Here is an 18400-nt window from a genome sequence, read left to right as displayed (position 1 = left end):
TGTATTCTATGTGGCAAAAGAAAATACTGAAACCTGAAGTGTCCTAGAACTCACAGAAACAAACAAAAAACCCAAAAACCTCATACTTCTCTTCTGGATAGTAAAAAATTTTATTAAACTTTTTCCTTAAGTATATATATGCTTGAGAATCGCATTTAGAAAGTTTTCCTTATCTTTTTCTTTTTTTCTTTTTTTTTTAATGGGATAAACCATCATCCCCTATGCCCTTGAGGCTCTCTTCCCAGATACATTTTCAATTAACAGCCAATTTGGCTGCCAGAGAAATTACCTGTGGAACCAAAGGCCGGGCCTCATTTACCTGACACAGTCAGGGAGTGATGCTTATTTTCTTCTTAGATGTTAGTCACTTTCAACCTTCCAGGACAAAATACTCTGAAGGTAAATACACACTTTCTAAATTACCTCTAGATCATTACCATCCTTGTAGAGTAAGTACTTGCATCCTTGCACAGTATCCATTTCCTGAACATTCAATAATCGATACCTACTAATTGTGTGACCCTGAGTAAGCTAAGTTATTAAATCTCTTCTGTGTTTTAGTTTCTCTAATTTGTAAATGGTATTAATGATATCCATCTCATAAATTTTTTTCAAGATTAGAAGAGTTATTACATACGTGCAATCTAAAAAATGATACCAATGAACTTATTTAAATAGAAACAGACTCAAGGACATAGAAAACAAACTTCTGGTTACCAAAGGGGATAGCGGTGAGGGGGCGGGGGGAGGCGCATAAATTAGGAGTTTGGGATTAACGTAAACACACTACTGTATATAAAATAGGTAAACAACAAGGACCGACTATATACCACATGGAACTATACTCAGTATCTTGTAATAACCTATAATGGAAAAGAATCTGAAAAAGAACATATATATATGTATGTATTACTGAATAACTTTGCTGTATACTTGAAACTAACATAACACTGTAAATTAACTATACTTCAATTAAAAAAAAAGTTACTACATACAAAATAAGTGCCTGGCACACAGTAAATATTTGGTATGGGTCCACTGTCATTATTATTTTATATTATACCCTCCTCTACTCATCAAGCAAAGGCAAGTACGCAGCAGAATCAAATACTGCCTTATGCCTATTTTAACAATCACTCCAACATTCCTTTAAAAAACACGTGCTAATTACCTTCTAAATTGTTTTTATGTCAGAAAGATAAATTCTTGTGATGGGTGTCACAAGGTATAGTAGTCAGGGTCCAACCAGAAAAACAGAAACCATACGTAGGTATTTAAAACAGAGGGGATTTAAAGTAGGGAACTGGTTACATTAAAGGAAGGGCTGAGAAGCCCAAGGAGCAGAGGGTAAAGCAACCCAGAGATTAGGAACAGCCGGAAGCTGCTGCTGTCCCTAGGCCAGGGGGCAAAGAGAGAAACCAGGGTTCCCAGAGCCCAGGAGCCAGACCATCAGTGGGCCTGTCGGGCAGGGGCTGTGGCTGAAGCCACGGAGGGCACACAGTCTCAGCAGAGAGGGGAGAAGTCCCTCAGCTTCACTTTGCTTTTAGCCTCCTAACTCCCAGTGCCTCGCATCAGCGAACCCAGAGGGAAGCCAGCTGGTACAGTTACATGGGTTACAGTTTTCTAAAAACTCCCTCTGGTGTACTCCCCCTTACATAGGCTCCCACAAGTAGAGCCCATGCCGATTTCTAACAGCAGTGAGGTTCCGGCCCATCCGCCCAATCAGGTGTGCCCTAACAACTAGAAATTTATACGAAAGCTTCAACGAAAAGGAAGACACTTTTGTCTAGTACCCTATACGAAAAACAACTGGCTAGTTGTCTCGGGACCAAATCATGCCTAAGAGATGGCCTCAAGGTTCAGACCTACGGAGCAAAGAGCAGATCCTACACAAGGATGAGCTCACCAAAGTTAAACTGCACCATGACGATCAGCATGAAAGAGCAGTACCTGTTTTACCCATCATTACTGGATATAATTAAAACTATCAAAATGAAAACAGAACCACATATTCTTATTGATAGTAGCCAGTAAGGAAAGATTTTAATATATCTACAAAGTACATGTGGCTTGGCTGAATACTATTAACTGATCTAATAATTTGATTCGTAAACTCTATCTTCGATTTGGTATTTTAAAAGTACACAGGACATGAGAATCACCTTGTTATGAAGAGTGAGTTAATCATATCTATAGAACATAAGCAGTCACTGGCTCAAAAGATACATTAAACTATCAATTGTAAAGTTTAACTAGATTTCCAGTTACCTTGTTTCTTCATGTTTGACTAATCTCTAATTGTTACTGGGCTACAGCCATAGAAGAATAATCTAGATTCTTTAGCTTTCAGGGTATAAATATTTTTTTAAAACAGATAAGAACCCTGAAACAGTATGCTTAAAGTTTTTAGTTTTTCACTTAATTTTACACTTTTGCATATTAATGAATAATATCACTAATAATAAAAACTAGTGTAGCTAATAGTAATAACAGCTAATATTTGTTGACCATTCCTTACCAGTAACTGTCTCATTTATTCTTCACAATTGAGGAAACTAAAAAATGCTTGATGGTAGTTTTTCTCAATTAATAATTATAGGTAAGCCTAAAGCACTTAACACGCTGCCAGGCACTGTTTCAATGCATCATATTTATTAACTCATTTACTGTTCAGAATAATTTTGTGAGATGGTTACCACTGTTTTTCTCATTTTACAGATAAAGAAACTGAGGCATGGAGTGGGAAAGTGGCTTGCCCAGCTAGTTAGCAGCAGAGCCCTGATGTGAACTCTGACAAACTGGTTCAGAGTCTGCTCTTAACCCCTCCCTATGATATACTGTCTCTCAATCAACTGTTTTATCATTAAATACAATCAAAATCAAGTATTAATGTCTTGCTGCATTCCAACCACTTTTACAGAGTTGGGGAATATTATTTTTACTATACATACTTATATTTTTTTAAAGTGATGGAGACTAAACTCTGTACAGCAACAAATCTAGTTTCACTGATTTCTGACTCATCACTGATGGAATGAGCCCTCTAGCACATTCCATTCCCACTACCCAAAACTTCTAAATGCTTCTCATCTCTTTATAAAACTTACCAATAGTAAGATCATGTACTGGCTGAAACCTCTTGTCTGTAAACTGTAGCAATAAGCATGATTTACCAACACCTGAAAGTTAAAAGAAAAAAAATTTAAGGGACAAAATTCACAGAAATTAAGAAATACTTCATACGAGTACTTGGAAAAGAGGCAGCTAGGGTGTCTCGTGCTCTGAGAACACAGTCTGCCATGATTTTTCAGTGCTCTCATTTCTTGGGGAATTAGAGGACTGATGATTTGGGTGAAAGGTGTTGACCAATCCAAAACACGCTTTTCATCCTTTTGCATTCATTCAGCATTTCAATCTGAAAGATGAGAGTGGCAGCAACTCCCAGAGACAACCAACCAGGTCCTCCCAGCAGCCTCTACACCACAGGACTCATGCAGTGAAGCGTTCATGCACTTCTGTTTTTTCTGTAGTAGTGAAAATATTTTAAAAACATAGTATTTTCCTCCTTTTATAGTTTATTTTATCTTAGTCTCCTACAAACAAACAAACAAGTAAGTGTTCGGGATCTACTTTTCTGGGAAAAGCTGCTCACTCTATCTTCTGGCTGATCCATTTCAGGATCGACTCTATAATCTGAATAGCATTCCTACACTCTATTATTGAGGTCTTGAGTAACTTCCAAATTCCCAAATTAAAGGCAAATTTTCTATATACATCCTACTTGCCCTCTGAGGAGACCTGAATATTGAATACCACACCACTTCCTACTCATTTTCAGGCCTGTAACCTCACACTAGACCAAATCTGCTTACTTGGTAGCAACCTGCACTTACAAAACACAAAGGCAGTCATCACTTATTCATTCATTCACTTACTCAAAAAGTCTTCATCAAATGCTAACTGTGCACATGGAAAGCTGATATGCTTCCTTCCTTACAATCTAGCTCAGGGAGAGAAATTTAACAGAATGAGTGCACAAATAACCTATACGAACTGTAATTTGAAATAATTATAATGACTGCCATTTGAAAGAAGAAAATAAAGTTCTATGAGGAAGAGTAACAAAAGAGACTGAAGGGCCGGAGAAGGTCTTTCTTAAGTGATGCAAACTAAACTGTTCAATGTCTTCTAGATTATCCGCTCAATGAGAGAAGGACAACGAATACCTTGTCACTTGCTGCCTGTCTTAAGGCAGAGATAAATCACTTAATAACTTTGCTGAATGACTGGCCCTAGTGTCAAATGCTATAATGATTGTCAAAATGCCCAGTGACAAATCAAATACATGGTCTACTCTGTGTGTGCGTGTGTGCGTGTGTGTGTGTGTGTGGTGTGTTTTAGGAACTATTTTATTTGTTCAAAGTTTTTTGAATGTTTTAAGATTCTAGTTAACTGAAAATAAATTGGAATTTCAAAACATTTGACCTTGGTTTTCTTCTCTTTCTTTTATCCACAATTTCTCTTTTACATTACAAAAGGCACAAACTCCTTAGATTTCTAACACCCTTGAATAACCTTTCAGATCTAGGAGAGAAAGAAAAGAAATTTTTTTTTAGTTCTTCGTGTGTTTTAAAAATTTTTATATTAGAGTATAGCCAATTAACAATGTTGTGATAGTTTCAGGTACACAGCAAAGGGACTCAGCCATACATATACATGTATCCATTCTCCCTCAAACTCCCCTCCCATCCAGGCTGCCACATAACATTGAGCAGTGTTCCCTGTGCTATACAGTAGGTCCTTGTTGGTTATCCATTTTAAATATAGCAGTGTGTACATGCCAATCCCAAACTCCCTAACTATCCCTTCCCCCCATCCTTCCCCCTTGGTAACCGTAAGTTCGTTCTCTAAGTCTGTGAGTCTGTTTCTGTTCTGTAAATAAGTTCATTTGTAACAGAAAATTATTTTTTAAGTGTTAAAGTACAAAATAGGTGAACAACTGAGATGTGAAACTTCAGTTCTGTTTTAAAAAAAGAGGCTTTAGGGCTTCCCTGGTGGCGCAGTGGTTAAGAGTCCGCCTGCCGATGCAGGGGACATGCGTTCGTGGCCCGGTCCGGGAAGATCCCACATGCCGTGGAGCGGCTGGGCCCGTGAGCCATGGCCGCTGAGCCTGCGCGTCCGGAGCCTGGGCTCCACAACGGCAGAGGCCACAACAGTGAGAGGCCCGCGTACCGCAAAAAAAAAAAAAAAAAAAAGAGACTTTATTTTTAAAAGCACTTTTATAGGTTCATAGCAAAATTGAGCAGGAAGTACGGCAAGTTCTCATATACTCCCTGCCCCAGGGGAGCACAGCCTCCTTCCTTATCAACATCCTGCACCACAGCGGTAACACTGGTTACAACTGATGAACATACACTGACACATCATCACTTAAAGCCCTCAGTTTACATCTGGGTTCATTTTCGGTGCCGTCCATTCCATGGATTTTGACAATTGTATAATGTACCCACCATTACAGTATCATACAGAATAGTTTCACTGCCCTAAAAATCCCCTATGCTCTGCCTATCAGCCCCTCCCTCACTCCTAGCCCACTAATCTTTTTACTGTCTCCATAGTCCTGCCTTTTTCTGATTGTCATATAGCTGGAATCATATGGTATTTTAGCTTTTTCAGATTGGCTTCTTTCACTTAGCAATATGCAATTAAGATTCCTCTGTCTCTTTTCTTCATTTCTATTTTTAACATTTGAAATTTCCCCATATGGTATAGAAAAAAATTATAATTAGAAATCACAGACTTTATTACTGAGGGACCTCAAGAATCATCTCACAGTCTGATAATCACTTAAGTGATACAAGAGCCTGAAACCCTTTTCTTACCTCACAACAGAGTATGGATTGCTCTAGCAATAACAATACCACTTATTCTGACCAAATACTGACTTCACTTTCAAGACACCATATTCTTTCTTCAGGTAATCAAAGTATCTTTCAATGCAGAGAACATATCCAAGTGCCACTGTGGTGTTTCCCAAGTCTCCTTAATCACCTATCTGTAGATCATTTGTCAGGATCGGTTAAATTTACAGGTAGCTCATCTTATTCAATATATGTTGACTTCTACTATTTAATTCTGGATAAAATACTTGGGGTTTCTGGCTCACAATCACCAACACTTTTCCAGATTGCCAAATTGAATTAGCTAGTCTTTTTCTCAGTCCTCAATTTATTTGATCCAGAAACAGGATCTGTTTACATCCATAAAATATTTCCATATAGTTTATCTACCTACAACCTCCTTGAAAATGATCACTTCTAGCTTTAACCACCTCCTTGGTCCCTTGATTCTGTGACAACTGCTCTTCTTCCATGCAAGCCTTAAATACTGGAGGTTTCACCACCATCTCATATTTGGTTATCTTTTCTCTTCAGCTGAGAGAACTAATCCAGTTCTATAGCCCCAACCTACACGTATAAATTAGTCAGTGATTACCAAATCCATCTCTTCAGCCACCATCTTAATTAATTTCACTTTTATTATATCCAATTGCCTACTGAACATGTCCACTTTGATTCCTTCAGGGCTGAAACTCAAACTTCCAAAACCGAATCCATTCCTTTTCATTTTCCTGCCTACCATCCTTCCAACAATTCAGAACAAACTCAGCATCTCCTTCAGTATTTCCTTATCTCTGGAGTTGGTTCCCAGGGCATCACACCAACAAGAAAATCACAGTCATCCTTAATTCCTCTTCCTCCTTTATCATCTACAGCGAATGGCTCACCAATCTCATGAATTCTCTCAGAAACACCTTGAATTCCACGTTCTCCCCTCCTCTTAATCCTCAGTGCTCTAGTTCTGGTCCTAGACATGATCTTTCTGCCTTTAGCCTTTGCCCTTTCTCCAACCTACTTGTATAAACCTCTGTGAAATTTTTGCTAAAATGCACATGATTAACCCACTCTCACGGAATACTGCTTAAAATATAAAATTCAAGCCCTTCGAAACAGTAAACAAGGTTCTTTGCATTTAGGCTGAAAAACTGTTATTCCAATAGATCATATTATCATACCACAGTCTAGAGACCCTAGATTTAAGCATAACACACCATCTCCTGTCCTCTGAAATGACACCATGTTCTTCCCCCGTATCTCTTACCAAGGAACACTTCACTCCTTGGCAACTCTAAACTCATGCTTAGAGATTCCAGCTTAGGGATTCCTATGCCTTCTTCACTAAAGCATTCCTGTTCCAAAGATTCTACCAATCCTCAGGCAGAACTAATGGTACATTGGATTTCCATAATATTTCATTTATGCCTCAAAACCCTGGTCAGAATCCCAGCTGTCACTTTACTAGCTGTAACATGGGGCAAGTATTTGACCTTTCTGAGCTTCAAAATCCTATCTATAGGGCTTCCCTGGTGGCGCAGTGGTTGAGAATCCGCCTGCCGATGCAGAGGACACGGGTTCGTGCCCCGGTTCGGGAGGATCCCACATGCCGCGGAGCGGCTGGGCCCATGAGCCATGGCCGCTGGGCCTGCGCGTCCGGAACCTGTGCTCCGCAACGGGCGAGGCAACAACAGTGAGAGGCCCGCGTACCGCAAAAAAAAAAAAAAAAAAAAAAAAAAATCCTACCTATAAAATGGGGGAAACTCCTACACTTTGGTGAACTGTTGTAAGAATCAAATGAAATAAATAAATGTAAAAGGGCCCCTCTACAGTGCTAGTTACCTGTGTCCAGTTCCTAAACATTCTTTGAGCTGTTTATTTAGGACATGTGCCTTTTTCTATATGCATGATATACTGCAATAAAAATAACAACATTACGGTCTTTCTGATGCATCAGCTTGACTAGGGCCCTCTCCAGTTATTCAATCAAAGACTAATCTGGGTGTTGCTGTGAAGGCATTTGGTAGACATAATTAAAGTCCATAATCAGTTGTGTCTGGTATAAGATAGAGGTCCAGTTGCATTCTTTTGCATGTGGCTGTCCAGTCTTCCCAACATCATTTAATGAAGAGACTGTCCTTTCCCCCACTGTGTATTTTTGGCTCCTCTGTCATAAATTAATCGACCATATATGTGTGGGTTTATTTCTGGTTTCTCTATTCTGTTCCACTGATCTATGTGTGTTTCTATACTAATACCATACTGTTTTGATTACAATAGCTTTCTAATACAGTTTGAAATCAGGTAGAGTGTGGTGCCTCCAGCTTTGTCCTTCTTTCTCAAGACTGCTTTAGGTACCTGACCATTCTTTAATTAATACAAATTACTGCACCTAATAATGCCGCTGTTAAGAGTTCCTACTATGAAGTCACCTTACCTTCTTCCTTTACTCAGGGTCCAACACACTGTCCTCAGCAGGACTCAGTGTTGTGAGAATTGACTATCTGACTACCACCACATCAATGCCAAACGATTACAAGTAACACTCATTAAAAATGCCGATTCGTAAAACCCCCACCCCACAGATTCTGATTCAGTTAAGTCTTTGGTTAGGCCCAAGAATCTAATAAACCTGCCAGTGACTTTTTTTAGGCAACGAGTCCTTCTCCACAAGGAACACTGGCATAAGTGCTAGGTATTCTACTGAAGTTTATTTTCCTAGTCCTAAACTGATTTCCACCAACTTCAAGATAATTAAAAAAAACTGACGATGGCTCCATTTTTAAAATTGTAAGACATATAGCTTTAACTTAAAGGATGTGGAAAAAGCAAAAATATAAAAGACCAATTCCTAACTACCGAAGTTTTGTCCAACTGTCATCCTGAAATCATGGCTGCATACTGTCATCTACTACACTGGGTTCTCAAAAAACAAAATGTAACAAACCACGAATTAATGACCTATCCACATAATTGAAAGTAATCCACTGAAGAGTTATATGTTTTAAAATCATACCAAAGAACTGACAGACCTCAAATACAGATCATACAGAGATACGGCAAATTGGTTTAAATGTTAGTAGCTTATTTTGCAAACACAGAAAACTATATATCCTTTGTGCTAACATTCCAAATCGAAAAACCCGTGAAACATGTAAAAACAGTAAAGTCTGCTGCTCTTTTTAAACAGAAAATTAATAAACTCAGCATAGACATTAGAAAGAATACAAGCTTTACAGTTGTAACACCAGTATTCAAGTCCACCTGTATTATTTCATAACTTGTGACCTCAGACAAATTAGTTATAGAAACTAAGCTCCATTTCCACATCTGTAAAATTGAAAAAAGAAAACATGGCATTCCTACTTCAAAGGAATATCATATGGCTCAAATGCAAAAATTTTGAATTGTGCAAATTCAGAAGTTCAATAAAAAGTGTTAGAGGATTCTTCAGGATGAATACAGCTGAGGAGCAAAATCTCCAACCAAACCCATCTGACCTTGAGTTCAAATTTTTAAATATATATTTTCTAAAATTAACTGAAGAAAATAGTCACAATCTATAATTTTCTTTTAAATAAAATGACTTCAGAGTTGTTTTCATGCTGCTGGTTTTCCAAACATCATCCCCCTCACATGTATGATAGCAATCCTCTCAATTACTGCAACTAGATACTAATCTGGTGGCTTACTGGAGTGAGCTAGAATGGCTCCCAAAGAGATATGTCCAAGTCCCAACCTCTGGAACCTGTGAATGTGGCTTTATTTGAAAAAAGGATCATTGCAGATATAATTAAGGATTTTGAGATGAGATCAGCCTGGATTCAGGCTGGGCCTAATTCCAATGACAGATGGATATGCAGGAGAGAAGGCCGTATGAAGACAAGAGGCAGAGAATGGAGTTATGCTACCACAGCCAAGGAACACCTAGAGCCACCAGAAACTGGAAGCAGCAGGAAGGATTTTCCCTGGAGCCTTCAGAGGGAGCATGGCCCTGCCTATCCCTGGATTTCAGACTTCTGGCCTCCAGAACTGTGAGAGAAACAGCCTATTATTGTTTTAAGCCCTGAAACAACTTTCTGATAATTTGTTAAGCTGCCCTAGAAAACCAATGCACTTATCAAGAGTATCTGCCTTCCTTCTTCACCTTAGATTTTTACATTGCTCGTCTCCCACTCTTGTTGACTCCGTCTCTAATAATTCCTACTGTAATCAATAAAGAGACTCAAACACCAGAAATATTGAGAGAGTAATAAGGGAAAAAGGAAGCAAAGAATACAGAGCATTTATTTGAAAAATCTCTCAGTGACGGCTAGGAGGGTAGGAAAGAGAGAGTCACTCAAAAAATATTTATTAAGTAGTCACTATATTCCACGCACTGAGCTTAGAAATAAAGAAATTAAAGAAAGTTCTCAAGAGGATGTAGCTTTAAGAACGTAAGACATCTTTTCCTCAAAACTGGAAGATATAGAAACAAATACGCAGACAAGGCTGAAAGACTTGCTTAAGAATCAACAAAATGAAAAGGAAATAGGAAGATGTGGAGAACTAGCCCTCCTTCCCTTGATGCAAATCATCTACCGCTTTTCTTTATCTTCGTTTTACAATATTAAAGTACCCCAAGTACTAAAACACTTTTTCTGAGATGAGACCAAAACCATGAAAATGAGTAAAGCAGATAACCTCAGCTGAAAGTCTCTGATTCCTTAGGCTAGTACGCCTTATACATCAGGTCTCTGCAATATTTATTTAGCATACTTTAAGAGCTCTTTCTCCAACACTCAGTGACTTTTTGTCCACTTAGCTAACAGCTACTTATTTCTAAAACTCAACTCAAATGCTGTAACCTCTAGGAAGCTTCCATAGTGCACACCTACCTTCACAAAGTGAGTTAGGTATTCTTCTGACTCTTAAATATGGAGACTTCCTGGCTGTGTGTGTATATAAAATAATCAATATAATTGTCTGGCTTCCGGGAAGAAAACAATATCCTCTGCTGTAAATGCAAGAGGAAGGAACACTGCCAGGTTTCTGTGATCTCCCTCACCCTGTGTATGGCACGGGCTCCAGGAACCACATCCAGACCTGAGCTCAGACCAACAGATGAAGAAGGCAGGCCTCACTGAAGGGTAAAACACAGGCTTAGAAGAGCTCCAACCACTCTCTTTATTCAGCCACTATGGGGACTGGAGAAGCCCTAACCTGGCAGTTTATTTCTTACCCTGCAATCTTTATGAAACCTCCTCCGCAGATTTTTGCCCCCTTAGTTTCTACCTCCATTTTCTGTCCCAGGATCCCATCCAGGACACCACATTACACTTGGTTGCCGTGTCTCCTCAGGCTCCTCTCGGCTGTGATAGTGTCTCAGACTTTCCTTGCTTTTGATGACCTGGACAAAAGTCTTGAGGAGTACTGGTCAGGTATACTGTAGAATGTGCCTCAGCTGGGATTTGTCTGATTTTTTTCCCCTGCGACTGACTAGAATACGGGTGTTTGGGAGGAAGACAACAGAGGCAGAGTATGATTCCCATCAAAAGGGTACATACTATCAACATGACTGATTATTGCTGATGTAAACTTTGGTCACCTGGCTGAGGTAGTTTGCCAAGTTTCTCCACTGTAAAGTAATCCTTTTGCCCTTCCCTTTTCATACTAGATCCTTTGGAAGGAAGTCACTGTGTAGCCTGATCCTCTAGGCTTAACAAAGTTTTAACCTCTGTATTCCCCCTGCCTGGTTTCTCTTTGTATGATGTCATATTTCACCTCCCCCGATATCCAGTCTTCTGCCCTTCCATAATGTTTCAACAGTATCATGTGTTTTTGTTACTTTTATATTAAAAAATATATGAAATAGAGCTCACATTTGGAGTATGTACTCCTCTGAGATGGAAAAGTGCCTGAAAATGTTTTAATTTTTTCACTCCCTACAACATCCTCCCCTAAATCCTGTTAATTCCAACTGTCACCAGTATCCTCTTCATTTTCACTATCATTGTCTTAGATAAGGCCTTCGTTACTTCCTACCTGGACCACTGTAGTAACCATCCAACTACACCCCATCTTTCTAATCTGTCCTACATATGAGTGCACCAGAGATGGATAAGAAAAGATAGAAGGACTACATTTAACATCTAGTATGTCTCTGCTGCTGTATTACAACATGAATATATACAGACATATACATACACATGTGTATGTGTGTGTGTATATATACACATTTAATTTCTAATTTAGTCGTAACTCTAGTCCTGTACTCTTTCCTTTAAAAACTTCAATATTTTCTACTGTCTACAGAATAAAGTTCAAACTCTACCTTAACCTGTCACAACCCAGTACTTACCTAAGTCCAACATGTCTAATGAACTTATCTTTCCTTATTTCCACTAACTGTCTGACACAGGGTCTATACTACGGTTAAGCTGAATGGTTTACAATGAGGAAATTACAAGGTATGGCACTTAGCAGATGTGTAATAAACGACAACTATCTTTCTGGTTTTTGCCTAGCTTTACATTTTGATTATTTAACATTTTTACTTGTCTAAACCCTACTCACTTTCCAAGGACCAGCTCAAATGCCATTTTACCCTAAGTTTTCCGAGGAGGAAGGCACTCTGGACCCTATGAAGTTCCAGGCTTTCTCCAGGACCTCAATCAGAGCCCTTATGACATTCTACCAGCACTGCTAGACTATAAACCCCTTAAGGGCAGGGACACACCTGATTCACTTTTTAAATTCTTCTTAGAACTGTGTTTTACATTTGGTAAACTTTTACTGTTGCAGCCTCCTGCATTGCAACACACACCACCAGTTTAAGAGATAAATACCGGACTACTTTTGGATCCTGTGTGTGGTGCTGGTAGAAAAAGTTGTTTCAGGTCTCTAGGCCTTGTTTGCTTATTTGTATAATGGTAATCATACCATTCACCTTATTCAGAAGGCTACTGTGAGGAATAAAAGAAACAGCATGCAGAGAATAAAAGGTAACACGTCTGTGCTTTTTCTTCCTTCCCCAGTACGCAGAGGCAGACCAACACACCATCCCATGCTATGGCACAGTACTCTACACATACGTTATTAAGCACTTCTCATATTAAACTTTTACCATCAGTTCACACATCTACCTGCCTCCCTTGGGGGCAGAAAATCACTTTGCTCTGTGGCCTGGCTTAGAAAGCTGATGCTCAGTGAGTGAAGAGCATGTGTATCGCATGCTCGCTGAAAAGGTCACAAAATGACGTACTCGCCTTTTCTACTTAGTGACAAACTTAGTCTACATTTTAAAAAGTCAATTTCTCAAAAATATTTTATTCCCCATAGTGGCTTTTCCAGATAGAAAAATGATGCTAGAGAATGAAAACGTGACTGCATGAAATTAAGAACTGCGTCCCTAATAGTATCTGCCCCTAATTGAAGTGTACTTGCCCTTTGGAAACATCAGGTCTAGCAAGTGCACTGCTGTGCCAGGTATCAGTCAAGTGCCTCCTGCTCTAGACCCTCTCTGGCCTGCTGGAGACACGAGGACGTCTCTCCCTTGACAGCTGGCATGATAGGAAGTACCACCGGTAGAAAGTAGCACTCCAGCTCTCTGTGGCCACTGGCCCCCAGCGCCCCTTCAGGCTGCTTCTCAGGGGCTCCCAGGCGCAGCCCCGCCCCACAGAAGGCTTCCCACAGCTTCCCAACCCATCATGGCCCCTCAAGTGCAATTCTCGGCCACCAGATGGGCCTCAGCTGCGAGCCTCCAAAGATGTCTGGATGCCAGATTTGTTTGTTCCTTCCTTCCTTGCTCCGCCTCAGTCTTAGGGGTAGTGGCTGTGCCCTCTACCTGCGGTTGCTGTATTCTTAGAGTTCTCTTAGCCAACTCCCCATTACTCTAATCCCATATTAGAGTCAGTGGTTCCTTACACCAGACATTCCCTGTTCGAATTCCTGTGTGGTTTCTGTCTCCTAGTTGGACTCTGACTGATATGAACTAATATGGTTAAAATACATGCTTCATTAAAATAAAACAAATTTAACTTGGTTAAGTCAAGGATTTTTTTTAACACAAGCCGAGTTTAGATATCCTTAGGAAAGACCTAGTTTGTGCAATATTTTCACAAAAACAAAGCTAGGTGCAATTTACATTTTTAAAAAATTGAAAAATAAAATGGAGCATTTGCTAATTTACAGAGAATAAATGACAGAATATTAAATTTAATAGCAAGTAAGATAGCAGAATGTGGTTAAAAATAGCATCTCTTTCCTTTTTTCCTCCCACTCTTGGGACTTTCCTGAACTAGTTTGTTTAATGGTGGAAAATGGCTTAGAGTGAGAAGAATCAGAACGAAGAAAACTGAAGTATAAACTACCTCTCAGAATATCAGAATGTCTCAGTATGCTGGAACCAAAGAGGTCTTCTATGCAGTGTTTTCTAAACAGTAGGCTGTAACCAGTTAGGTCATGAAATCAATTTACTGGATTACAACTAGCAGTAAAAAAATGAACTAGAATAAACCAGCAAATATTAGACTGTATGTACTAAATAAAGTTAGGATGAGTGCTGTTTGGAAACGATTGTTTTAGATATATATATATGCACTTACACACATATCTGAACCCTGGGTTGCAATGTAATAGGTTATTGCAGCTTGTAAAAAACAAACTTGGAAATTATTCTCCAGCATCTCATCCAATCACATATCCAATGAAAGAACCCATCCACAATATTTACGTTAGTAAACACGGCAAGACGAATCAGCCAAAGAATCTAGAATACTTCTATTCTCATTTAAAGAACATTTACAAGAACAGGGATCAAGGGAAAAATATGACTGAATCATCAGTTGGCAATTTAACATATAAATAAATAAATATACCTTGCATACCATGAGTCATCTACTAGGTGACAATTCTATTACATAAACCTCTTTGCAAAAAGATCTTTCAAATAGGTAAAATTAGGATGACCCTGTATCCTGGTTTGCCAGGGACAGGCTTAGTTATTCCTGGTGTCCTGCAACATTAGGAATCAGCCTGGACGATGAATTACATGGTTTCCCTAAAGTGCTGATTCTCAAAAGTGTGGTCCCCAGAACAGCAACATCAGCAATCTCTGGAAACTTGTTAGAATGCAAATCATCAGCCCCGCCCCAAACTTAGTGAGTCAGAAACTTTGGGCTGGAGTACTGAAATCAGAGTTTTACCAAGCTCTCCAGGTGATTCTCATGTGCCCTAAAGTTTGAGAACCACTGGCCTAGATATAACCAATTAAAATGCTGGTTTCAGTGTCTCATCCTCTTTAGTTTTCCAGCTACACAACTAGTGTGACGCCATTACATGCTTGGTATAACAGAAAACAGTGAAGTATGTTTCACCTCGGTACAGGTTAAGTTCAAAACAGGGTTATCCTGGTTTCCACTTAGTATCTTTGGCAATTCCTCAGCTTAGAACAGCTAGACTACCTGATGCCTGCCAAATACCCAAAGGACATGCTTCGCTATACACAAGTAGTTTTTACTGCAGCCATGGAGTCCTACAATTGAGTTTATGCTAACATACTCTTGTCTTATGTAAAATATATGCCTGACTTTTGACATTTTGAAGGTGAAAATAAGCTCCCTCTTCACACACAATCTTATCTGACCATAACAGTAAGCCTATGGCATCAGTAAAGCAGGAATGATAACCTTTTTAAAAAATTTTTTTTTTTTGCCATGTGGCTCGCAGGATCCTAGTTTCCTGACCAGGGAATTGAACCCAGGCCGCGGCAGTGAAAGAGCTGAGTCCTAACCACTGGACCACCAGGGAATTCCCGATAACCTCATTTTGAAGATGAAGAAAGTGAGGCTTAAGTGACATGCCTCAAGTTAACACAGTAAGAGGCAGAACTGAAAGTCAGAATCAGGTTTTTTAATTCCAAGCCATATTTTTCCACCATACTGTCCAACCTCCTGAGTTTGTTCTCAGGTACATATTACTACTTGCAACCAATACCTCTCCTAACTAAAAAGAAGATATCTCACTTACCAGGTTATTAGCAGCAATACTAAGAGGAAGAAGGGAAATGTTCTATAAGCTAAATGACTCTGACAGAGCAGAAATTTAATGAAGGAAGAAGGTTTTAAAAGAAATGAATATACAACTTCCTCGATGTTGACTTTATCCCAAACAACAATGTTCCAGTGAATACATCAGGTATACTAACATACTTCAATCTGACCATTTTCCTAATCCTTTCATAGGTAAAGATTCCAAATAAGAACTACAGCATCTCAGAAATAGATTTCAGTGAAGTAGTTTGAAGATGATACTTTTTCATGATGCTGTGGGAAGGAAGGTGTCTGGATGTAAATGTACAAAATAATTACTGTACAGTAAGTTTATTGTACATGATCTCTAAGTAGTATGTTACGATATAAATGGGTATCAGAATTAGAGGCTGTAAGCAGAAAGATCTATTTCAAGCAGCTGCCAGATTAATAAGAAGTATGTGATAACAGTAACTAAATCAAGCTGCTAAACCCCCAAACATAGACTTGGTATCAGTCGACAAAGATAATGTTGAGACTAGCCTGTTAAATTTAAGTACATGAAATACATACCGAGCTCAAAATTAAATATTCTTTCTAAATTCTTATTTTTAATGGAAGGTGATTTGTGACCTTCCATTGTGGTCACATGTGACCTAGGCTGAGCCAATCAGATGTTCCTGTTCAGAATTTGGAATCCTCAAGGAATACTTCAATATCAGGGACCAACAAGCGAGAATTCACGGTGGCTGCAGAGGAGGTGACAGACGACTGGCAACGCATCAGCATCTGCTTCAGCAGGAGTTTGGCTGTGCCTTGCCTTCCTTGGTTTTGTCATTTTCAAGCTTGATTATACTGCCTTCCTATTAACTCTATGGAGCACCCAATCTTTACAATAAAATCTTCCTCTGCTGAAGTTAACCACAGTAGGTTTCTGCTGTTTGCTACCACAGACCAGGACTAACAGAATCAGGAACTGACTGAATTAATAATGGTTCAGCTATGCAGGCTTTTTTAAAAGAATGAAACAGATTTACATGTGATGATATGTTAAGACACCCAAGATTTACCCTGAAGTGAAAAAAATAAAGGTATAGAACAGCACAATTTGTATAATCATATTGGTGGGACTGGGACACACACACACGCAGGCTTAAAGATGTACAGAAAATTTCTAGAAGGATATACAAACCATTACTATATTATGTAAAGTGGTGGAGTATTTAAATTTTCATTTTTTACCACAAGCATTCATCATTTTTACCATAATAAAAAAATGTTTTTCAAAGAATCTATTTTAGCATCAAACACTATATAAGCAATACTTTTACTGGCCTCATCCAGTGACCTCCATAGCGATGTGGCATTTAAATAACTAGCAAAACTTCTAGTGTGACCAGAAATAGTTACATTAAATATTGGTCTGCTAAGAAAATTAGAAGCCTGCAAGTAAAATAATGTGTTGTGAAATAGAAGATTTTGATTTCTTTTTTTAACTCCTAAAAACCACTAAAGAATAAGTAATCAGCAGTTCTTTTAACAAAACATACTCATGGCTAAGGCTCAAAATTCACATATTCACGCTCACATCCAATACAATTTTTCCAGTTCTCAGGTAAATTCTCCAAGAAAGGAAACTCTAAGCCAGAGAGGACGGGGAAAAAAAAGACCGAGAAAGAAAATAAGGTTAAATGGAGGAAAGGCCTCAATAACCTTTGTCAGAAACCTGCATGAAGGGTTGAAATTTATCCCATTTAGAGATGGGGAATAAGGCTTCTTCTGTGAAGCGTCCAGAGGATACAAAACCAACTCTTGAAACTGCACCACACAACACTCTTCACGGTACATGGTCCCTAGATTCCTTCAGTCTTCACCCCCCAGAAACCCTGACAAAAACTCTACACGGTCACACTCCGGATCACGTTCCTGGTATAAAGTCATCTGCCCTTCTTGGCAAAATAAAAGACTGAGGAGCTCAGCTCAATTCTCTGTTCTCCACACATAACAAATACAAAAATAGGGGCAAAAGTACAAACTGATTCTACGGGATTATTAGGTGGAAAATTTCTCAAACAAACGAGACCATGCCTGATCAAGTCACATCTGATCTATCATTTGTAAAATGTGGCCAAGAGCTATCTAGGATTACTGTGAGAAACATATGAAAGCCATAGAACAGTATTCAGCATATAGTAGGTGCTCAATAAATGTTTACTGAAAATCCGAATCTGTCATGAGCCACTCACTCCAGTCAGAATGAACCTTCTCCATGCTCCTTTAGTACTCTCTGTACATACACATCTCTATTTCATCATCTTGTAATCTCTGTGGCAAATTGGTCTCCCCTCTAGGGTGGGGCAGTCTTGTTCGTTTTTCTAACTCCAGCACAGGAAATGCTCACATAGTATCTTACATTTCTTTAAAAAGAAAAAAAAATTCGAATCCAATCCCCTACTGTTTGCATAAATACTATCTTCCAAGCCCTAATGTGTCAGT

At 39.0% G+C, this 18400-nt stretch overlaps 1 protein-coding gene across 2 annotated transcripts in view; it reads right to left on the bottom strand.

Annotated features, from left to right (window-relative positions):
* RAB2A (RAB2A, member RAS oncogene family) overlaps positions 1-18400 on the bottom strand; it is a 74253-nt gene that overhangs the window by 43001 nt on the left and 12852 nt on the right. The window contains exon 2 of one of the 2 annotated variants that reach the window (XM_004274984.4): positions 3108-3179. The exons of the other annotated variant lie outside the window; for it this stretch is intronic. Coding sequence (XP_004275032.1) covers positions 3108-3179 — 72 coding nt within the window. The remainder of the gene's footprint in view (positions 1-3107; positions 3180-18400) is intronic. 2 annotated transcript variants of the gene reach the window in all.

Source organism: Orcinus orca, chromosome 17 (assembly GCF_937001465.1).
Source record: "Orcinus orca chromosome 17, mOrcOrc1.1, whole genome shotgun sequence".
In the NCBI taxonomy this organism is placed as follows: domain Eukaryota; kingdom Metazoa; phylum Chordata; class Mammalia; order Artiodactyla; family Delphinidae; genus Orcinus; species Orcinus orca.
The sequence above is the reverse complement of the archived record's forward strand: the minus strand, read 5'-3'. Positions and strand labels throughout refer to the sequence as shown.